Source organism: Fusarium oxysporum, chromosome 10 (genome assembly GCF_000149955.1).
Source record: "Fusarium oxysporum f. sp. lycopersici 4287 chromosome 10, whole genome shotgun sequence".
Classification (NCBI taxonomy): Eukaryota; Fungi; Ascomycota; class Sordariomycetes; order Hypocreales; family Nectriaceae; genus Fusarium; species Fusarium oxysporum.
Window position 1 is genome coordinate 1,043,769 of NC_030995.1, and position 22,057 is coordinate 1,065,825.

The window sequence follows — 22,057 nt, forward strand, 5'->3', positions numbered from 1 at the left end:
GACACAGGATTTGTATGTATCTCCTGCATACGATGCCCACTTCTGGAACCCTCCAGCCTCCGAGACATACAAGTTCAAGAATTCTCGACCCAAGAAGCCCGCAAGCGTTCGTGTGTATGAGGCGCATGTCGGTATCTCCAGCCCTGACCAGCGGTTGCGACTTACAAGGAGTTTACCAAGAACATGCTTCCACGAATTAAGAACCTAGGTTACAATGTGATTCAACTGATGGCTGTGATGGAACATGCGTACTATGCCAGCTTTGGCTATCAAATCAACAACTTCTTCGCAGCTAGCAGTCGATACGGTACTCCCGAGGACCTCAAGGAGCTCATTGACACCGCTCACGGCCTCGGAATTACCATGCTTCTCGATGTTGTCCACAGCCACGCTTCCAAGAATGTGCTCGATGGCATCAACGAGTTTGATGGTACCGATCACCATTACTTCCATGGTGGCGGCAAGGGCCGACACGATCAGTGGGACAGCCGGCTATTCAACTACGGCCACCATGAGGTGATGCGGTTCTTGCTGAGCAACTTGCGTTTTTGGATGGACGAGTACCAATTCGACGGTTTCCGATTTGATGGAGTGACCAGCATGCTATATGTTCATCATGGCATGGGCACGTAAGTGACACTATCATGATTTTATTGGCCTATCATGCTAATTCGAACAGGGGCTTCTCCGGTGGCTATCATGAGTACTTCGGCGCAGATGTTGACGAGGAGGCTGTTGTCTATATGATGCTTGCAAACGAAATGTTGCATGAACTCTACCCAGAGGTCATTACCATTGCTGAGGATGTCTCTGGTATGCCAGCACTCTGCCTGCCACTTTCTCTTGGTGGCGTTGGATTCGACTACCGCCTTGCCATGGCCATTCCTGATATGTGGATCAAGATTCTGAAGGAACTCAAGGATGATGAATGGGATATTGGCAACATCTGCCATACACTTACCAACCGTCGACACGGCGAAAAGACTATCGCCTATGCTGAGAGCCACGACCAGGCGTAAGTTAATGCTCCTTTGACTTGTTTCACTTTCAGCTACTAACATGCACAGTCTTGTCGGTGACAAAACACTCATGATGCATCTGTGTGACGCTGAAATGTATACCAACATGTCTACTCTGTCGCCCCTGACTCCTGTCATTGATCGTGGTATGGCACTCCACAAGATGATTCGACTTGTGACACACGGCCTTGGAGGAGAGGGATATCTGAACTTTGAGGGTAACGAGTTTGGTCACCCCGAGTGGCTCGACTTCCCGCGTGAGGGCAACAACAACTCATTCTGGTATGCTCGACGACAGCTCAACCTTACGGATGATCCCTTGCTCCGATACAAGTTCCTTGATCACTTTGACCGCTTGATGAACCAGACTGAGGCCAAGTATGGTTGGCTCCATGCGCCACAGGCGTATATCTCATTGAAACATGAAGGTGACAAGGTTATTGTGTTTGAGCGCGGTGGTCTGGTCTTTATCTTTAACTTCCACCCAACCAACAGCTTCAGCGACTACCGTATCGGAATTGATGTCGCAGGAACTTACCGTGTCGTTCTCAACACAGATAGCAAGGATGTTGGTGGTCACAACCGTGTCGATGAGAACACCCGATTCTTCACTACCCCCATGGAATGGAACAACAGGAAGAACTGGACTCATATCTATATTCCCTGCCGAACTGCTTTGGTAAGTGAGCCCGGTTTTCAAATGACTGTTTGCGTTTCCTAACATGATCTTGCAGGTTCTGGCTCTTGAGTCCACAATTTCCCAGCAGTCCTGAGTATGGAAGATGAGAGATGGAAACGGGGGTCGTGGTGAAGCTGCAAGAAGAAGTATCTGACTAGAGTGATTCCTTCATTTGGCGGGGACTGTTACAAAGTGCGCCGTTATTGGGATGAGACCCTGGTTGATGTGTCTCTGGTTTGTTTTGTTTTGCAGATATATTATAACATCTGAAATAATAAAAGTCGACAGTCAAGAACAACAACTTCAATGTCCTAATACCTCCTTTTACCAGTCGCAAGGAACGAGGCTGACATGATCAATAATATGATGGTTCTATAGCGTTGCTAGTTGTGGTGGGGTTCTGACGATGCTCGGATTTTTCGGCTCGGTTATTCGGGAATGGATCGAAACAAAGCTCATTATTTAAACCTTGAAGTAAATTCGATCGTAAGATGTATTGGTCTAGTATTACATAGTTCTTGGTGATCGAAGAAAATGGCATCTGCAATTGATAACCGAGACATTACTGTCTTGAAGGGTATAAGTGTTATTTGAAGACCGGTTACCGAAGCTAATCTGGATGTCGTCAGGTTGTTGAGATTTGAACCGGGGTCGGCTAATGGGGGGAACGGCCTGAACGGTCAAGGGGAAAGAAAAAAAAGTTGGAATGGAACAATTGGCAAATCTCAGCCAAAAATTTAAATGGACCATCTAAAACTTGCAACTAGCAATTGCCCGTTGTTATTGGTTGGAATCAGGACCATCTCGGCGTAGCTAATAGACAGACCAATAGGGTTAGACACCTGAGGGAAGAGGACGGGATGCAAGATGGGGATCCCTGACTGGTCTTGTTGCCCCAGAAAAGCCTTGACTTGACAGCATCTCTTGAGAAGAACGTGGATGAGGCTGGTGATGATTGAAATCATGATGTTCGTGGTGATCTAGATGTGAATTAATATAGCGTTCAACGCATCGACTTGATCAGGCCGCGCTCGTCATCTACACTGAGCCCGGTATTTGTTTGTATGCAGTACTTCCGTGCTTTTCGGATCATCAGCCAATCCATTTTGAGCTTCCACCACCATCTCATAGAACTCAGCAGCACACAGGTAAACCAAGCCAGGTAAATGCTACTTTCCCCGCTCCGTTTGCATCTTCCCCCTCAGAATGACATCCAGGGGTTTAATTGCTGCGAGATCATTGATGCCTTTGACTTCAACAATTGAGTCAATTCTACGTATAGAGCCAAGAATGAGATAACCGAGTGAAGATTCGGTTTCGGATATGCATCGAAGCTCAGCAAGGAAGAATGGATCAGTCCCATAATTAAGTTGAAGATGGAACCAAAGCCATTTAATGCCTGCAGGCCTAAGGAATAAGGACTCAGTGACGATTATAAGGCATCTCTCTCTCTCTCTCTCTCCACTGCCGCTGTTTACACTGGTTTCTATGGCCCCAAAAATGCCTGGCTCTGAGTGACCTTCAAGGGGAGGCAAGAAGACTTAAGACCTCCATCCTGAATGGCAAAAATACTTAGGTAAATTAATATGAATTTAGGAAAGATTCAGTCGACCTTAGAATAAGTATTTTTGGTACCTTGCCTTACGTCGGAAGTTTTGCTGCTCCCTGAAGGCCTTGGTTCTGGCGAGACAACCGCTATGGTTCAAGGTGGGAGAGCCAGGTCTGCGAATAATCCCGTCATGTTCATCCCGGGAAATTGCCGGCATCGCAGCTTCCCCGGCGGGGCCAGAGGTAATTTCGGGCTAGCGTTCCACGTGACACTCTACGAAAGCTCTAACCGACCAAGTCGTCCTCCCGAGCAAAACTGCTCACCTCCCGTAAAAGTTCTCCCTCAGCTTCAACCAACCTCTCTCCACTCCCATCTCTGATCGCTCTTTGTCATCTGGCAAGATGTTCAAGAGGTGAGTAATGATCGCAAGAACGAATGTCGAAGATTTTTCGATGACGTTTCCCTCCCAATTGAAGCCCAATTGAGCTGACCCTTGCGTTTTTCCCTCGGCAGCGGCATTTCCTCCTTCGCCCGCGCGGCTCGCCCGGCCGTCCTCCCTCGACGTGCCCTCCGACCTTCATCTCTCCGACTCCCCATCTCCAGCCGATGGGCGAGCACTGCCAGCGTCGGCACCGGCAAGATTCACCAGGTGAGAATGAGCCGCTCAGTCCATTCCGGTCGCCCGGGCAATACCGACCGCACAAGAACTCCGTGCTAACCCGACTGTTCGCAGGTCATCGGTGCCGTCGTCGACGGTTAGTCAATCATCTATCACAGGCTTTCGACGAGCCTGGCATGACACGGCGAAAACAATACTGACGTTATTGCAGTCAAGTTCGATACTCAGAAGCTCCCCGCCATTCTCAACTCTCTTGAGACTGAGAACAATGGCCAGAAGCTCGTTCTCGAGGTTTCCGTATGTTCACATCCAATTATCTCATATGACTGGTCAATTCTAACATCCTCAAGCAACATTTGGGAGAGAACGTCGTCCGTTGCATTGCTATGGACGGTACGTTATGATCACTTCGAAATTTCTCATACTTCAAACCCCCTAACACATTTTTACAGGTACTGAGGGTCTCGTCCGAGGTGCTTCCGCCCAGGACACTGGTGCTCCCATCACCATTCCTGTTGGTCCCGCCACTCTTGGCCGTATCATGAACGTCACTGGTGACCCCATTGACGAGCGTGGTCCCATCAAGACTGACAAGCGCCTTCCTATCCACACCGAAGCCCCCGAGTTCGTCGAGCAGTCCACCTCTGCTGAGGTTCTTGTTACTGGTATCAAGGTCGTCGATCTTCTTGCTCCCTACGCCCGTGGTGGAAAGATTGGTCTCTTCGGTGGTGCTGGTGTCGGCAAGACTGTGTTCATTCAGGAGCTTATCAACAACATCGCCAAGGCCCACGGTGGTTACTCCGTCTTCACTGGTGTCGGTGAGCGAACTCGTGAGGGTAACGATCTGTACCACGAAATGCAGGAGACTTCCGTCATTCAGCTTGATGGCGAGTCCAAGGTCGCACTGGTCTTCGGTCAGATGAACGAGCCCCCTGGAGCTCGTGCCCGTGTCGCCCTTACCGGTCTTACTGTAGCTGAATACTTCAGAGATGAGGAGGGTCAGGACGTGCTGCTCTTCATTGACAACATTTTCCGATTCACTCAGGCCGGTTCCGAGGTGTCTGCCCTTCTCGGTCGTATCCCCTCTGCCGTCGGTTACCAGCCCACCCTCGCCGTCGACATGGGTGGTATGCAAGAGCGTATTACCACCACCACCAAGGGTTCCATTACCTCCGTCCAGGCCGTCTACGTCCCTGCTGACGATTTGACTGATCCTGCCCCTGCCACCACCTTCGCTCATTTGGACGCCACCACTGTCTTGTCTCGTGGTATCTCTGAGTTGGGTATCTACCCCGCTGTCGACCCTCTCGACTCCAAGTCCCGTATGTTGGATCCCCGAGTTGTCGGTCAGGAGCACTACGACGTCGCCACCCGTGTCCAGCAGATCCTCCAGGAGTACAAGTCTCTTCAGGATATCATTGCCATTCTGGGTATGGATGAGTTGTCTGAGGCCGACAAGCTTACTGTCGAGCGTGCCCGTAAGATCCAGCGTTTCCTGAGCCAGCCTTTCACTGTCGCCCAGGTTTTCACTGGTATCGAGGGTAAGCTCGTCGACCTTAAGGAGACCATCAACTCCTTCAAGGCCATCCTTAACGGTGAGGGTGACAGCCTTCCTGAGGGTGCCTTCTACATGGTTGGTGACTTCGCCTCCGCCAAGGCCAAGGGTGAGAAGATTCTTGCTGAGCTTGAGGGTCAGTAAGGGGTTTAAGTATTGAAGTTAATGCCGCGGGAGACGGGAGGAGAGAAATAAAGGACCTGTGTATAGAGAAGAGGAACAAAGGTCCCGGGAGGTTTCTCATAAGCTCCACCAAGTCTCTTTTGTGAGCTGTGTACTAAGAAATCAACAAAATTCCTCTTGTAGCCATATCAAGCTTTCTTTTTTACTAAAAGTGATCCATTCTGACTGACCGTTGCTATGACGAGTGACTTTGTAGTGATTAGGCAAAGCCGCATACAGAAGAGCGACCTAAGAACGCAAGTGTACCTTCTGGCTTTATCTTTAAAGTAAGGCATTTAGAGTTTATTAAGAAATCTGCTCTTTGGCCATCAGTCAGATAGTCAATTGGGCCGGCCATAGGCTTATTAGAGCCGCATTGGGTCGTTCCTTTAAAGTGAAGCTATTCACAGATCAGGGCAAGAAATAGAGGTCAAAGTGCCAATTAGACTGAGCTTCAGCAAGGTCAGTAGTACCTTAGCTTAGTAATTAGAGCAAGTAGCCTAGCTGCAATTAAGACCTTTCAGAGATACAGGCAATGGATTAGGTTGCCCTCTGCTCAAGTTCCCGAGAGGTCACCGAAGGCAAGCCAGCTATAGGTCCCCTCGAGGGTAATCATGAAACATCCTCTATATAAAGATTGAAGAAAACCTCTTTTTTTTTTTAGAAGAAATTTCTCTCTTTAGGCACTAAAGATAAGAAGAGCCATAGTGCCAAGAGGCACAGCAAGGTAAAGGAAGAAGGCCATTTAGTCAAGCTACCTAGGCAGAGGCATTTGCCTCGCCTAAGATAACAGCCTATCAGCATCAGGGTCTCTAATATTCGATATCGATGTTGAATTATAGTCAATGCCATACTTAGTCTATTTCATTTTGACTACTTAATATCCGCCTAAGGAATTTCTCTTCAGCTTCTTTTATCCATGGACTTTAGATATAGATGAACTTGATGACTCTCCCAGTACGATATATTAGTACCTCATAGAGTTAATAGCAGAAGTGGAAGGTTAGCAGTTTTACATAAATTTGACTCTATTTTTGCTGAAAAAGGAGACCTTCAAGTCTCACGGGTATCCAATAAACCGTTCCCAAACATCCTCTCGTTCCCTGACTCCCTGTATTATTGATTCTGTCAAATTATCCACCATGGAACATGTTTGGTCATGGATCGAATGTAAAGGTGGAGTTCATGTCAGTCCTCCATTTCTCAATAGCCTCTCCCTTTGTTATAACTTGGCCTCTTGAATCCATGAGCACGAGCTTCTTCTCCGCAGGAATCCACTTAACTCGTCTTCCCTTCTCGTCCACAAGGGTGATAGATGCTGTGGGATCTAATCGTAGGCTGTTGGGTTTTTGCGGTGACCAATTTGGATCTTCGAACAAGACTCTTCCAAGCTCGAGCTCACCTTCGACGAGGCGTGCCATGTGCGGGACGAGAAGATATTGCTGCCACTCCGGGCCGATGTGCTCGCAAAGATCCCGTAGTGAACGGTTTCCGACATTCTTTATCCACCAGACATCTGAAGGGAACTTGAGAAAGGCGGCATAGTAGGCGAGAATGATGAGAGCCCGGGGGCGCAATTCGCGTGCGAGCTGGACGAAGTTCCGGGGCACAAAGGTGAACCAGGTGATGATCCGCAGCATCATGGTGGGCCCGAAGCCATCGTGCAAGTTCTGATACAAAGATCCGAGGAATTGAAGTGTCTCGTAGTAGGTTTCCACGTTGAGATAGTCTGGATCGCTAGGCTCAATGGAGTTGAGCATAGAGACAAGGCAAGCAGGAATGTGGTTTGTGGCCTGCTCAACGTCGACAGAAGGTCTGTTAAACAAACAATAAAGGCCTGAGTCAATGAGTTTCTCAACGCCCATGAGGTCAATAACGAGGCCAATTCCCCTCCAGACAATCATCCAATCGATCAAGTAAAGCTTTTTACCATCCTCATCGCGGAAGTTTTGAGATGATAGAGCAGTGAGCAATAGAGAATTGGCTAATAACGCCGGGAACGTCTCCGGCTGTGCTTTTTCCACGGCCAGGCGATATCCCTCAAAGGAACGAGCGCGATAGGTGAGAGCACGTGCAGGGTCATGGCTTAGCGCAAGACTCTGCATGTGAAGACTTGCGAGACCAAATAACGAATCCATGAGAAATGGGTTCTCAAAGGCAACCTGAACCATTCTGTTTCTTAGAACATCGTTGATCGGGTTCGAGGGTCCCTGGTCCACTGAGAAAGAGGTACACGTTGAGCTGGTGTAGAACCAGAGAAGCTTCATATCTGTCACGTCCATTTGACCATGACGGAATACTGGCGAGACGGTCAACGGCCCAGCCTCTTCCATAGGCTCATCGCTAGAAGAGATAGAGACGACGTCTGGCGAAGGAGCATTCTGAGGAGCGGATAGAGGTTCTGGCGGTCGTTGAGAATTGGTGATGCTGTTGTTTGAAGAGGGAGCAGTTGAGGCTGCGGGAGTCGGATACACGCAATCAGCCTTGCGCAATCTGCATGATCGACAGACAGGGCGAGCCTCGTCGCATTTAACCTTGCGAGCTTTACAATTGCGACATCCAGTTCGCGACTTCTTGTGAGGTCGTTTAGAATGGTAGGGCTTATTGTTATCGTAATTAGGTGGCGATCCTTCTGGGCTTTCCGACTGGGGTTGCTCTGATGAGGTCTGAGAGTTGTCCATGGCTGTTGAGACTATAACATGGTTGTATGTCAACAGTTGGTTATCACAGACGGATAGAACGGATTTATGTATGAGATGACAAGAGGTGTCTTGTTTTAGTAAGAGTGAGTTGAGTTGAGTTTCATGCTAACGTTAGGTTGAATGAGATGAGTTGCTTGATGACAAGGTCTCGCCCACCAACAGTGGAAACCCCGCGGACGTGCGTCTCAGGTCTCAGGACCAAACAAGGCTTAGCAGCACTCCAAGTTAGTTCCATTGCAGCTGTGACTGGATGACGACTCTAGTCTATGATGACGATAAGATCTGTACAGTATGATTCGGGTAGACGGGCCCTGGAATCCAATGTCGTCCACGGTATTCCAGGGCTATAGAGTCTTGCTTGTAAGTGGTTTATTTACAGTGGAACACGATGCTTGACTCAAATAAACCGAACATCAAGTTTACTCAGGTACATGGCATTCAAAAATGCATCAGACAATATCCCCATATTGCGCAATTCGACACGAGGCATAATCTCCTTGAGAACGAAACATTTCAAAATAAAGGTCGAGTTGACGACGCCCAATACCAAAGTCGGCAATCTTCAGGGCCCGTCTTACTCCTCTTCAGCCAGTAGCCTAGACATCAGTTCATAGGAAGAGAGTGTATACTGTAGCAACGGATATCATGGCTTTGCGTAGTTCGACTTTGCTCCGAGGTGCAAAAAATCACACAGTGGAATTGCTGTATCATTATGTTATCGTCATATCCCAGATAGAGTTGATTTCTTATATTGTGCCTGGCGGCCGAATCTTCGAATGTACGCTACAGCAGAGTCTCGACAGTAGTGCATCTTTAACGATTATGCTTATATCATACGGGTCAGTAAAGACGATTAACAGTCGGTTTCTGCAAGGCCGATACATGCAGCCGAGGATTCTATTAATCAGACGACGTGAAGTTGGACCAATGTATCTGAAATTCTCACAAGCCCAGTGGTAAATTAGACAGGTAGCTAGAGACAATATATAAATCTGAAGTCACCTACCAAGCAAAGCCTCAACGGTCCCCCTGAAACCATGTACCAGATTACTGCCAGAATATGTGTTACTTACTCTCGCGAATTATACATTATGAACAAAATCTCATTTACAGTTATGTTTTACACTTACACAGACTCATTATTTCGGTAAAATACCCTACATCAATAGGAAACCTTTCAAGTTTTTTCTTCAATAAACTTCCAAGGACTTATACAGAGAAATGAAAGAGACAGGAATGTTTTCTATGCAACCTGAGTCACAGAGCTTCTATACTTTTCCTCTTTCATTATGGAAGAGACAGTTGTCAACGCTGGCGCTTGGTAAACCGGACCTGAAATTCGATCGGGATTCGGCCGACTTAAAAAATCCGGCCCCGGTTTTGACGAAACGGTTTCGAACTTTTGGGGAAATTGTTAAGCAAGACATGACAGGGCTTATGGCTCATAGACACAGCCTTGCGACTTGAGCTTCAAAGGCTTCGCCATAGTCTCCAACTCTCTCCTCTCGGTCCCGACCGACGAGAAACTCGCACGGATGCAATCGACAGGGCTTCGTGCCCTGCTGAATCCTGCTACTGTCGCCGCAAGATCACAAGCCCAATCTCGAATACGCTATCGATCATTTCAGACATCGTCAACCTGGAGGGATACAGGCGCAGGTGCAGGCGCAAACAATGGTGATAAGCCACCAGGGCAATCGGCAGCTGTGGAGGACGAAGATGTACAGCCTCAGAACGGAACCGAAACTGCACCGGGTCGTTCACGAGTTCGAACTTCGACTTCTGTGAAAAACAGAATAGCTCGCAAACATGCCGCTCCTGCGCTACCCCCCGTCAAACTGCCACAAACGTTTCTCGACGACAATGTCACTCTTCACCATGCCTGGAGGAGACCACAGCTCCCAATCGCCCTCGCTGAAGATGCCAAACAACCAAAGACGTCCTCTATCTTTGTCGATCCTCAGGTCGCCGATAAGAAGACTCGAATAACGGAATCTAACAGGGCCCTTGAAGACTACTTCGATGCGACATTCACTGCCATGTTCGAGAAAGTTGCGGATCGTGTAAAAGCTGTTGTTGCTCTCGATGCCAATTGCCACACAGAGGAGCTCGTTCATAAGTTGACGAGCCTCACACGCGCCTACGACATGCTGCTCGATTCAGCATGGCATCTGGCCGATTCGTTATATCCTGCCCGACACGCAGAATATATATATACTTCAAAGCCATTCTGGTGGTGGCACTACTATAAGGACTTTGATCGACATGCCCAAGAGTTTCGCGACCAGTTTCTTTCAGTTCAGACAGGCCTCGATAGCATTCTCGACTATGACTGGAGACTCGACCACTCCCTAGCCCAAGCCATCGCCGACCTACCTATTCTCACATTCTCCTCTATTCGATCTGCTCTGCGTCGAGAATTAACGACACCGGCCCCACTTGACTCCGAGTCCAAGAACCTCAAGCGTCAGATTACGATATTGTCCATGTCTGGCTATAGTGGACAAGCCATATCAGAGGCTGTCGCAGAACACATCGCCTACTTCAACGATGCTGATCTGGTTAAATTGAACGCCCAGGACCTATCCGTCATAGTAGGAGACTATCTAGACCAGGACTGGGCTTATTCGCGAGGGTCACTCTCGAACATGGGATTCCGCGCTGCAGAGATGAATGGAAAGCTTTACAAGGATCCTGATGTGGTGACACGGCACGAGGAGGAGGATAACGACCCTGATACGGGCGTGATTAATATTCGCGCAGCCTCAGGCTCGCTTGAAGACGAGCTTTCCAAAATCAAGCAGGGTGGCTATGACCCCTTTGGCAAATGGGAGAACCTCAAGATCGACAAGGTCTTGGATCAAATTATACAGGCAGCCGAGATCAAGCAAGGCTCCCCGCGTGAGAAGCCTCTTATCATCCATATCCACGACTTCATTGAACTCAGTATGACGCTTGAGGGTTCAATGCTCATCACGAGATTAAGAAATATCGTGGATTCAGCCTGGCAACAAGGTTCCAAGGTTGCGATTCTTGGAACGTCCTCGAGTGAGCAGCCTTCAGAGGAGTATCAAAGCACTCTTCGAGACCTCTCAATTGGAGACTTTATTATTTCTCGACATATCGATCCTTCTCGCACTCTGAGGCAACCCAAACCGTCTGGCGGCTTACAAACTTCTGATGGCCATTTTCCTCTTCAGGACACAGACATTTTCGTGGAGAACGTTCAAAACATCAACCGCATGCTGAAATCATTAGGTAGCCAATGTACCCTTGAACTTTCAGACGCTCACATGAAGATCTTTATGCACGCTACAGACACACGAGCTCAGATGCTCAAGAAATCAATTCTTCCTCTACCAGAGGTGTACAACATTGCATGCGCCGCAAAACGTCACGAAGAAGAGGCCGCAGGTGCTGCACCAGGAGGAGTGTATGAGCGCCTTCTCATGGGTCCTTTAAGGCAAAGGCCTGGGCAGCGATACCTTGACGAGCCTGAGCAAGACGGCAAGACGGAAGGCGAGGACTCGCAGAAGAAGGATGAAGATTCGCAATCAGGCGGCCGGGCAGCCATGAAGCTGAATGAGTATGAGAAGCGGATATCATCAGGCCACATCAACCGTCAGAACTTGAGAACGACTTTCGACGATGTTCACGTCCCCAAGGAAACCATATCTGCCCTCAAGCTTCTCACAACCCTGGCGCTGGTACGACCTGATGCCTTCTCTTATGGTGTACTCGCCCAAGATAAGATTCCTGGATGTCTTCTGTACGGACCTCCAGGCACAGGCAAGACGTTGCTCGCAAAGGCAGTTGCCAAGGAGAGCGGTGCAAACATGCTCGAAATCAGTGGTGCAACTATAAATGACAAATGGGTTGGTGAGAGCGAGAAGCTTATCCGGGCAGTCTTCACGCTGGCCAAGAAGATCTCGCCGTGTGTCGTCTTCATTGACGAGGCCGACTCTTTACTAGCAAACCGCAGCATGCTCGGTGCTCGGGCATCACACCGCTCTCACATCAACCAGTTTCTAAAAGAGTGGGATGGCCTCGAGGAGACAGAAGCCTTCATCATGGTTGCCACCAACCGTCCGTTCGACCTTGATGACGCTGTTCTCCGTCGCCTGCCGCGTCGTCTACTTGTCGACCTACCTCTACAAGCAGACCGTACTGCCATTCTGAAGATCCTCCTCAAGGGCGAAACCCTCGACCCTGCCGTTTCACTCGAAGATCTAGCCAAGCGTACTCCCTACTACTCAGGCTCTGATCTCAAGAATGCCTGCGTCGCTGCCGCCATGGCTGCCGTAGAGGAGGAGAATGAAGCTGCTGCACGTCACAGTGGTCCCGAGCCGTATGAATACCCTAAGAAACGTATTTTGCGCCATGACCACTTCGATAAGGCTCTTCGCCAAATACCGGCTAGCATCAGCGAGGATATGCAGTCTCTCAAGCAGATCCGCAAGTTTGATGAAGAATACGGAGCTAAGAAGAAGGGTACAAAGAAGATGATGGGTTTTGGCGTCGGCGTAGAGAAGAAGTTTGCCGATGCTGAGGAGGTAAGAATCCGTCGTGGCCCATGAAGATGTTGATGTTAGGCTTGGATTTGGTTTCACATTTTTATGCATCATGGCGTCAGGCAGGAATCTTTCTTTGTATATTACACACATATATAGAATTGGCCAACACAGAGGTACTTATGATGGATTGAACTGAATGGCAAGTTTGTTTTTGGCATTGGCAAAAACAGCCAATAAACTATAGAATGATATAACCAGACACTGAGTCACGATCCTGAGGCCCAGTAATGACCGTCGTAATGGGGCACTCAGACTCTATTCAGATTATTCAGCCTTTAACCCCTCAGATGTCTGCAAAACAAGTCCCATCTAACCTATCTAGCCCTCAACACTGATAGTGCAACTCGGGCTGCCGCGATGAAAAGGGGCAACATCACTGGCCCTGACCCTCTTAAGGCGATTCATGGCAACAACGAAACATTTGATATCCGTAAAATTGGCCAAGGCACCCCCACAAAGACGCGCCTAATATGTCGTTATTTTGATGCAATTGCTGGCCAAACCTTGACCACGATGGAAGCAAGTACAAAAGCCCAAGTCGAAATTGGGTAGAGAATGTCAATGATGAGTATAATAACCAAAAACATCACTTTACGACAATCCTCAATGAATCTGGGTCAATTCTTTGTAAATGCCTTTTTATATTTCATCGATCCGCCATGCGTTCTCCCCTGAGCTGATCATTATGTTTACGGAAACGGGCTTAGAAGGATCATGCTTCAGTCGATATCTGTATCCCCTCTGCTGCGAGAGCCCTCGAGTAGTCGGCTTGAGCCTTCTCCAAAGCATTCATAGTTGGTTGCATCAAAGCAATCACGGCAGCTTTGCCACCTCCAACATTATCTGATCGCCATCTGATCTTCTTACCGGTTCGCTGGAAATGATCGCGGATCTCTTTCTTCCGGCTGCGAATGATTTCCTCCCGTTCCTTGTCGGCTTCCTCTGCAACGGCGTTGATACGTGCCAGTGACCGGCCGAGAGACTCGGCTAGGTACTGTAGCTCACCAGCGCGGTCCGGGTCGCCCGAGAGGAATGCGTTCCAGAACTGATGCAGAAACTCGATGGTCGTTGCGTGGGTAAGACTGCACTTGCGGGAGATCTCAACAGGGAGCCCCATGGGCTCAACGGCATCCGTCTCGTGGCCGTATTTTTGAGCGCGTTGCTGGCGCACACCCTTCATGATGTCCTTGTCAGCAGCTAAGAGAGCGGAGCGTGATCCAACATGCGGCCGTTTGGGAGTATCTTCGTCACTTTCGCTCTCTTCATCAAATCCCATTGCTGCCTGTATATTTATTCCGCCAGCACCATCGCTCTCAAGAGTCTCGAGATCTCCCACTATCTCGAACAGAACTTCGCTAGGAACCTGTTTTTCGAAAACCGCAGCTTGTTTCGAGGGCGCAGAGTCATGTTTTGAAAAGAACTTGTTCTGTTCCTTCACGTTGAGCATAATACGATGCTCCTTCGCGTCGCCCTTCAGATCACGCAAAGCCAGCTGGACATATGCGTTGTAACCACCATCGGGATCATCAGTGTTGACATCAGAAGGCGCAACGTTGGCCATGATCTTCTCACTGAGACTGTTGAGGGTCTTCACAATTGGTATATTGGCCCTAGGACGCATCTCGACATCCTTCGCGTTTCCACTTTTGAAGCCTCCTTGATTCTCTTCGTTGGCCTCGATGTCGATAAAATGCGGTACTTGGTTTGCCATGATTTTGCTCTGAAAGGCAACCGTATTCTCAGCAGGGTCATATTTGTCGAACAAAGGGTCATTAGGGTCGTTCTCGGCGACTCGCTCACCGCGTAGCTTTTTGGAAAGTCTGCTGAGGAAGAAACGGGACCAGAAGTCCGCTTCAGATAGCTTGGGGACATTCTCGTTGTATACACGTTTGATCAGAGGATGTTGTGCGAATATCATTTGCACCTGCTCTACGCTGATGTTTAGTTTTAGTTCGCCATCAACAGTCTTGGGTTTGACGGTTGAGAGGACATTATATGCTCCTTTCTTCTGGTTTATCTCAATAGCATGGGCTCGGAGAAGATTTGTCCGGGTTGACCAGAACTGTGAATTAAAGGCGGCTCCTGATAAGGAGTCGGGCTTGGTTTGCATTGCTTCAACGTATGTTTGATGCAGACTTGTATCTTTTCTCATCAGTGACTGTTGCAACTCGATGTCGTTCTTGAGCTGCGAGTCATCGAACCAGCGCGAGGATGAAGCATTCTGTGAGTTGACAGCGCTGGCGAAGGCCATGGACGCGGAACCGCTACCACCACCAGTGCCACTACCAGCGCCTGGATTGGGCGTTGAAGAGCCACCACTTGCGCCGGATGGTTTTGGAACAGAAGCATCGTTGCCGCGCGTAGAAGCTAATAGGCTGGATAATAGATCTTTGACAGCCTTTGCCTCATCCTTGGCCTCGGCGGTGTTGAAGTGAAAGAGATATGTAGCAGGCTCTGCGTCTCCAACCTTTTCAAAGATTTTGAGCATAACCTTTGGTGAAGAATCTGGGGTCTGTTGGAGGTCTGACGTGAAGTCGTGTCAATAATCAAATCGAATCACAGGACGAAAACCGCGTCTCAGCTTACTTGTGATGTTATTGATGTTTAGTGAGACTGTGGCAGGGCCTCCTGAATTAGGAGTCCAAGTGACCAGCTGATGGTCACTTGTGAGAGTCAGAATGCCCTCCTTCTTTTTGAAAAGGGTACGTCCCACTGGGATCGCCATATCGACGACGGACTATTTTGTTAATGTGACGGTTTGATACGGATATTTCACCGTTGAGAAGACGCTTCCAACTATTAGATTGGATTGGATGCCTGCTCTTCAGTGCTTTGTTCAGTCAAGACCCACTTACGGCCACTGATTTCATGATTACCTAAGGCAGCATAGCATCTAGGTACCTTAGGGCAGGCTCAGACTCCGAGGGGACTCAAGAGTTGAACAGCAGGAGGTTCATCTGGAATATGTGATGGTAGCTTGAAGTTTAAATGTTAGTATCCGTGGTTGCTTTCCTCAAATTTCATATGCGACTGCAACATCACATCAAACTCATCATCAAGCCAATCAATTAATCAGGTGATAGCGTAAAAATGGAAGTGGAGTTGCTTGCTGTTTTCTCAGTTTTAGCACATCTTATGCCGACTCCAACCTGTAACTTACAAACAAGACTTACAGGAAGCTGTGGACCCTATCAACTAAGCATCTGATGGTACTCAATGATTAGGTACTAATCTATAATAAGCCTCCAGCTATGAACCCTCCAATGTTAAATTATAATTAGTTAGCAGTGAAAACTTGGGCTGCACCAAAACAAATACGGAGCATGAAACGCCCATGGGACCAGAACATATTGAATTGACGTTGTATGCTGATCCGCATACGTCAGAGCTTTGGATGTGCATGGGATAGTCAACTTCTCCAACTATGAATGTGGCTGGTGAATTATCATTCAAACTGCCTGTTTTTCCGTGGCTCAACCCTTGACGAATTCAAAACGCTCTCCAAAACCTGGAATGCATGAGATCATGAATGCATGAATATACCTACAATACAGTACAGTAAATACTGTCCCAACCCAAACTCGACCGTGTGGCGTCGGCTATTGACCCTGTTTGAACCACGTAACTAAAACTTCACGATGGTTACGTCCGCAATCTCAGTTCCTTTCCTGTGCGCCCCGATTCACTCCATGTTTTGACCAACTTACTGACATATTTTTTTTAGACTAGACCGCCTGAGGAAGATCTCCCTATTTCCCCAAATGCACCACCAGCTTTCATTCTAGCCCCCTATAAGCACAAGTCATCTTCATGAATCGGTTGGTATTGAAAACCAAATGCCCCCAAAACCGTGGGGAAGCACAAGCGATGGCCCGGCTCAACGGGTGCCATGGATGATGAACGCAGAACGGTACAGCGTTTCCGGGGATCATTCTCTCCTTGCTCAAGCATCACGGTGATCCTCGGTAAAGAAGCCTCAAGTCTCCGAAAGGGACCCCAAAGCCCCAAAAATATTGAAACGTGCCCCAATGACAGCTGCCGCAAAAGTCCACGATGACCTCCAAAACAGTGTGTCATGTGGGTTCCCGGACAATCAAGGCCGGTCACCTTTCACCTTGGAATTTACCTAATTCTCCCTATGAAAACCTCTCAACACTGCCTGACTTGCACAGTGTGCCGCACGGAGTTTTCTCGGTGACCGAAGCGCTACGGGAGCCCCTAGCCAATGAGAACCCCAATCCCTGGCGGCCAGAACCGGGTTTGCCGGGGCGTCATAGTATTTTTACCAACAGCAGGACATCAAAGGCCAGGCCAGGCTAGGTACGTACGGTACCTAGCGACTTGAGCTCCAGCGCTGCTCATACCTAAAACAATTTCTTCCCGTCGTCTACTTGTTCTTCCCGTGTCCCTCCCAACTACCTATCCACCTTATCCATCCGTCAATTCAGTCCAATTCCTCTCCTCAGTCTTCACGGGGAACCCTTTGTTGACTTACTCCGCCGTTCCTTCGTGTCGCGATCAAGCTCGTCGAGGGATGCTTCCCATTCATATCCTCTAGTTCCTTTTTACCTACCTATACCTGTTCTGTTTCCCCACATACACAAACACAAACGCTCATCATGTTGAGGAATTCGCTCTGTAGAGCTAGCTCGCAGCTCCTTCGCGGTGCTCGATGCTCTGCTGCCTCGTCTACCGCCTCTATCTCGACCCTCTCGGCCCGTACATCATCATGGAAGCTCGCCGCCTCCCGCCGCCCTCTGGCCGTTGCTGCTCGTCGCAACTATGCGACCAGCGCGACTTCTGCGCCTCCCGATCCTAACGATAACTTCCTCTCCGGAAGCACCGCTAGCTACATCGATGAGATGTACATGCAGTGGAGGCAAGATCCTGAGAGCGTCCATGTCTCTTGGCAGATCTACTTCAAGAACATGGAGAGCGGCGAGATGCCCATCTCTCAAGCTTTCCAGCCTCCTCCTAACCTGGTCCCTAACATGACCGGTGGCGTCCCTCGCCTTGCTGGCAACCTGGCCATGGAGGATGGCTCAGATGTCACCAACCATCTCAAGGTTCAGCTTCTTGTCCGCGCTTACCAGTCTCGCGGTCATCATACCGCCAAGATTGATCCCCTCGGTATCCGAGGTACAAACGATGCCAAGGGCTTCTCCAACATCAAGCCCAAGGAATTGACTCTTGAGCACTATGGTTTCACCGAGAAGGACATGGACACCGAGTACACCCTCGGCCCTGGTATCCTGCCTCGCTTCAAGCGTGATGGTCGTGAGAAGATGACTCTCCGTGAGATTGTCGATGCTTGCGAGAGAATCTACTGCGGTTCTTTCGGTGTTGAGTTTATTCATATCCCTGACCGTGACAAGTGCGACTGGCTCCGTGAACGTCTTGAGGTCCCTACTCCTTTCAAGTACTCTGTCGATGAGAAGCGCCGTGTTCTTGACCGACTTATCTGGAGTTCCAGCTTCGAGTCTTTCCTGGCCACTAAGTACCCCAACGACAAGCGATTCGGTCTCGAGGGTTGTGAGACCCTTGTCCCTGGTATGAAGGCTCTCATTGACCGCAGTGTCGACTATGGTGTCAAGGACATTGTCATCGGTATGCCTCACCGTGGTCGTCTTAATGTTCTCTCCAACGTCGTCCGAAAGCCCAACGAGTCTATTTTCAGCGAGTTCGCTGGTACAAACGGTGCCGAGGATGAGGGATCTGGTGACGTCAAGTACCATCTTGGTATGAACTTCGAGCGTCCCACTCCCTCCGGCAAGCGTGTTCAGCTTTCTCTGGTCGCCAACCCTTCGCATCTCGAGGCTGAGGATCCCGTCGTCTTGGGCAAGACCCGCGCTATCCAGCACTACAACAACGATGAGAAGACTCACCGCACCGCCATGAGTGTTCTCCTTCACGGTGATGCCGCCTTTGCTGCCCAGGGTATCGTCTACGAGTGTCTCGGCTTCCACTCTCTCCCCGCCTTTTCTACCGGTGGTACCATTCACCTCGTCGTCAACAACCAGATTGGTTTCACCACCGATCCTCGATTCGCCCGATCTACCGCCTACTGTACCGATATTGCCAAGGCCATCGACGCTCCTGTTTTCCACGTTAATGCTGATGATGTCGAGGCTGTCAACTTTGTCTGCCAGCTTGCTGCCGATTGGCGCGCCGAGTTCCAGCACGATGTTGTCATTGACCTCAACTGCTACCGAAAGTACGGCCACAACGAGACCGACCAGCCTTCCTTCACCCAACCGCTCATGTACAAGCGCATCACTGAGAAGGAGCCTCAAATCGACATCTACGTCAACAAGCTCATCGAGGAGGGTTCTTTCTCCAAGGCGGATGTCGATGAGCACAAGCAGTGGGTCTGGGGCATGCTCGAGGAGAGCTTCACCAAGTCCAAGGACTACACTCCTACCTCCAAGGAGTGGACCACCTCTGCTTGGAACGGTTTCAAGTCTCCCAAGGAACTGGCCACCGAAGTTTTGGCTACTAACGAGACAAGTGTCAAGAGCACCACTCTCGAGCATATCGGTACCGTTATTGGAAGCACTCCCGAGGGCTTCCATGTTCACCGCAACTTGAAGCGTATTCTCGCCAACCGAACCAAGTCTGTTGTCGAGGGCAAGAACATCGACTTCCCTACTGCCGAGGCTCTGGCCTTTGGTTCTCTCGTTACTGAGGGTTACCACGTCCGTGTCTCCGGTCAGGATGTCGAGCGTGGCACCTTCTCTCAGCGACACGCTGTCTTCCACGACCAGGAGACCGAGGATACCTACACTCCCCTTCAGCACCTGAGCCAGGATCAGGGCAAGTTCGTCATCTCTAACTCTTCCCTAAGTGAGTTTGGTGCTCTGGGCTTTGAGTATGGTTACTCGCTGTCCTCACCCCACGCCCTTGTCATGTGGGAGGCCCAGTTCGGTGACTTTGCCAACAACGCTCAATGTATCATCGACCAGTTTATCGCTTCTGGTGAGGTCAAGTGGATGCAGCGAACCGGTCTTGTCATGTCTCTGCCCCACGGTTACGATGGTCAGGGTCCCGAGCACTCTTCTGGACGTCTCGAGCGATACCTTCAGCTCAGCAACGAGGATCCCCGTGATTTCCCCACTGGTGAGAAGCTTGTCCGTCAACACCAGGACTGCAACATGCAGATCGCCTACATGACCTCTCCTGCCAACTTGTTCCATATTCTCCGCCGCCAGATGCACCGCCAGTACCGCAAGCGTAAGTAAAAGGGATATTTCTTCTATTTTCTATAGGCGCTAACTTGTCTGCAGCCCTCGTTATCTTCTTCTCCAAATCTCTTCTCCGTCACCCTCTGGCTCGTAGCAACATTGAGGAGTTCACTGGCGAGAACGCTGGCTTCCAGTGGATTATCCCTGATCCCGAGCATGAGACTGGTGCTATCAAGGCTCCTGAGGAGATTGAGCGCGTTATTCTCTGCAGCGGTCAGGTCTGGGCTGCCCTTCACAAGCACCGATCTGAGAACAACTTGGACAATGTCGCCATCACTCGCATTGAGCAGCTTAACCCCTTCCCTTGGCAACAACTCAAGGAGAACCTTGACCAATACCCCAACGCCAAGACCATCGTCTGGTGCCAGGAGGAGCCTCTCAACGCCGGTGCCTGGAGCTTCACTCAGCCCCGTATCGAGACTCTGCTCAACAACACTGAGCACCACACCCGCAAGCACGTCATGTACGCTGGCCGAAACCCTAGTGCTTCCGTCGCCACTGGTCTCAAGCAGGTTCACATGAAGGAGGAGCGCGAACTCCTCGAGATGGCTTTCACTGTTAAACAGGACAAGCTCAAGGGCGAGTAAGCGGATGAAAACTGAAGGAACAGGTTTAATGGGGGATTACAATATGGATAGTATGGTATGGTAATTGCATGGCCACTAATCGTTTGGGAGGGAAGAAGTTTATAAAAGCCGCTGGATCTGGGGAGCAACTGAGCTTCTTATGTAAACCACTTGTATCATACCCTCCTAGACGAAGGACACTTTTGCCCTACATTGGCATGGGCTTGGGAACGACATAGCATGATTTCTTTTTATTGTTTAAGTGTTCAGAGCACCTGACGGGTCGTTTCATTTTCTACATCTGGCATTGCGTAGACGATACATCTATCTAACCTATTGATATTCACATTTGGTTCAAAGTATAAGTGAGTGAGTCTATTTTCGGTTGTATTTATTATCTCAACAAGATGCAATGCTACCTTGGCGCGTCCATCTCAACCTGCCACGGCCGTACGATCCCGTCATCGCCCGTTGTAACTAGCATCTCCTCTTCCCCGCGCCGCTCCGAGGCGGCATCGTATCTCCGGCACCAGCTAATATGATTAACCTCGAAGGGTCCATGAGCTCCGGGTTGCGAAGTTAGGAGTCTCCAACTCGTCTGCTGTTGCTTGCTCTCCTCGGTGTTACCCATGGTTTGGTCTTGGCTGTCGGTTGTCGTGACATGTTGCTCCGAGTCCTCGGCGTATAGCGCAACGATCCCATCGCTGCCAGTACTCGCTACGAGTCCTGTCTGTGCACTCCATGTCACAGAGTAGATATCGCGGGTATGCACCTTGGGTAAGACAGATGTGCATGTCCACTCTTCTCGTAGCGATCTCCGCATCGTATTGGGGATACCACCAAGAGCACCGGCACCACCTCCCGTACTATTCTCCTCCGCCTCATCGTCCTGCTTCAACGTCCATACCCTGATAGTGTTATCGGCAGAAAATGTCAAGAGTCGCGGGAAGCGATCTCCATCCCGGGGTCGTGGCTCCCATTGAAGCCCCCAGACAGTGCCCTCGTGACCCTCAAGAACAGCAACACAAACCCATTCTGCATCACCATCTTCTCGCCAGATGCGCACTGTATTGTCGTAACTTGCGCTGGCGAGCACGTCGGCTGAGTAGCTGCGTCGAGCGTTGCGGCCAGGGACGTCGGGACACCAAGCAACAGCCTTGACATCGCCCTCGTGTTCGTTAAGCACAGCGATAGTCTCCCACTCGTCGTCTTCCTCAGATGCGCCGATATCCTCCCATATCCAGACTGACTTGTCGCGCGAGCACGTAGCTAGATAAGAACCCGAGGGGCTGAAGGCGCAAGACTTGATCTCCGAGTCGTGACCCTCGAGCACAAGCGTAAACTCCCACTCCTTGCTGTAGCATCGACATCATCGTCGCTATCATCATTAT

General features: G+C 49.7%; 7 protein-coding genes across 11 annotated transcripts in view; 4 read left to right on the forward strand and 3 right to left on the reverse strand.

The window, feature by feature from the left end:
* The window catches only part of FOXG_13927 (1,4-alpha-glucan branching enzyme), a gene marked incomplete at both ends in the record, with an annotated part of 2,505 nt that extends 713 nt beyond the window's left edge, over positions 1-1,792 (forward strand). Inside the window, 4 exons of the mRNA XM_018393988.1 lie at positions 261-629; positions 680-1,015; positions 1,068-1,698; positions 1,754-1,792. Of these exons, the coding sequence (XP_018253374.1) occupies positions 261-629; positions 680-1,015; positions 1,068-1,698; positions 1,754-1,792 (1,375 nt within the window). The remainder of the gene's footprint in view (positions 1-260; positions 630-679; positions 1,016-1,067; positions 1,699-1,753) is intronic.
* A 1,627-nt stretch (positions 1,793-3,419) lies between these two features.
* FOXG_13928 (ATP synthase subunit beta, mitochondrial) lies at positions 3,420-6,190 on the forward strand. 2 transcript variants are annotated; one of them, XM_018393989.1, is made up of 7 exons: positions 3,420-3,489; positions 3,545-3,659; positions 3,761-3,896; positions 3,981-4,002; positions 4,078-4,163; positions 4,217-4,259; positions 4,319-6,190. In XM_018393989.1, exons 2-7 carry the CDS (start codon positions 3,649-3,651, stop codon positions 5,563-5,565), a joined length of 1,545 nt encoding a protein of 514 aa, XP_018253375.1. In that variant the 5' UTR covers positions 3,420-3,489; positions 3,545-3,648; the 3' UTR covers positions 5,566-6,190. The 2 variants fall into 2 exon arrangements, with proteins under 2 accessions (XP_018253375.1, XP_018253376.1); XM_018393990.1 differs by lacking the exon at positions 3,420-3,489 and having other exon boundaries at positions 3,513-3,659; positions 4,319-5,860.
* Positions 6,191-6,395: 205 nt separating this feature from the next.
* Positions 6,396-8,457, reverse strand: FOXG_13929 (uncharacterized protein). 2 transcript variants are annotated; one of them, XM_018393992.1, is made up of 2 exons: positions 6,867-8,420; positions 6,608-6,819 (listed from the first exon to the last, which is right to left on the reverse strand). In XM_018393992.1, exons 1-2 carry the CDS (start codon positions 8,262-8,264, stop codon positions 6,787-6,789), a joined length of 1,431 nt encoding a protein of 476 aa, XP_018253378.1. In that variant the 5' UTR covers positions 8,265-8,420; the 3' UTR covers positions 6,608-6,786. The 2 variants fall into 2 exon arrangements, with proteins under 2 accessions (XP_018253377.1, XP_018253378.1); XM_018393991.1 differs by having other exon boundaries at positions 6,396-8,457.
* Positions 8,458-9,697: 1,240 nt separating this feature from the next.
* On the forward strand, positions 9,698-13,139 carry FOXG_13930 (uncharacterized protein). Its single transcript, XM_018393993.1, has one exon. The coding sequence runs from the start codon at positions 9,821-9,823 to the stop codon at positions 12,860-12,862; it is 3,042 nt and encodes a 1,013-aa protein (XP_018253379.1). The 5' UTR covers positions 9,698-9,820; the 3' UTR covers positions 12,863-13,139.
* Positions 12,918-15,867, reverse strand: FOXG_13931 (transcription initiation factor TFIIH subunit 1). Of its 2 annotated transcripts, XM_018393995.1 has the most exons (3): positions 15,715-15,854; positions 15,446-15,655; positions 12,918-15,382 (listed from the first exon to the last, which is right to left on the reverse strand). In XM_018393995.1, the coding sequence occupies exons 2-3, from the start codon at positions 15,582-15,584 to the stop codon at positions 13,572-13,574; spliced, it is 1,950 nt and encodes a 649-aa protein (XP_018253381.1). In that variant the 5' UTR covers positions 15,585-15,655; positions 15,715-15,854; the 3' UTR covers positions 12,918-13,571. The 2 variants fall into 2 exon arrangements, with proteins under 2 accessions (XP_018253381.1, XP_018253380.1); XM_018393994.1 differs by having other exon boundaries at positions 15,446-15,867.
* A 442-nt stretch (positions 15,868-16,309) lies between these two features.
* Positions 16,310-21,453, forward strand: FOXG_13932 (2-oxoglutarate dehydrogenase, mitochondrial). Of its 2 annotated transcripts, none has more exons than XM_018393996.1 (3): positions 16,310-16,529; positions 16,584-20,089; positions 20,143-21,453. In XM_018393996.1, the coding sequence occupies exons 2-3, from the start codon at positions 17,479-17,481 to the stop codon at positions 20,685-20,687; spliced, it is 3,156 nt and encodes a 1,051-aa protein (XP_018253382.1). In that variant the 5' UTR covers positions 16,310-16,529; positions 16,584-17,478; the 3' UTR covers positions 20,688-21,453. The 2 variants fall into 2 exon arrangements, with proteins under 2 accessions (XP_018253382.1, XP_018253383.1); XM_018393997.1 differs by having other exon boundaries at positions 16,589-20,089.
* Positions 21,062-22,057, reverse strand: part of FOXG_13933 (uncharacterized protein) — a gene marked incomplete at its 5' end in the record, with an annotated part of 2,894 nt that continues 1,898 nt past the window's right edge. Inside the window, one exon of the mRNA XM_018393998.1 lies at positions 21,062-22,021. Within this exon, the coding sequence (XP_018253384.1) occupies positions 21,082-22,021 (940 nt within the window). The 3' untranslated portion in view covers positions 21,062-21,081. The remainder of the gene's footprint in view (positions 22,022-22,057) is intronic.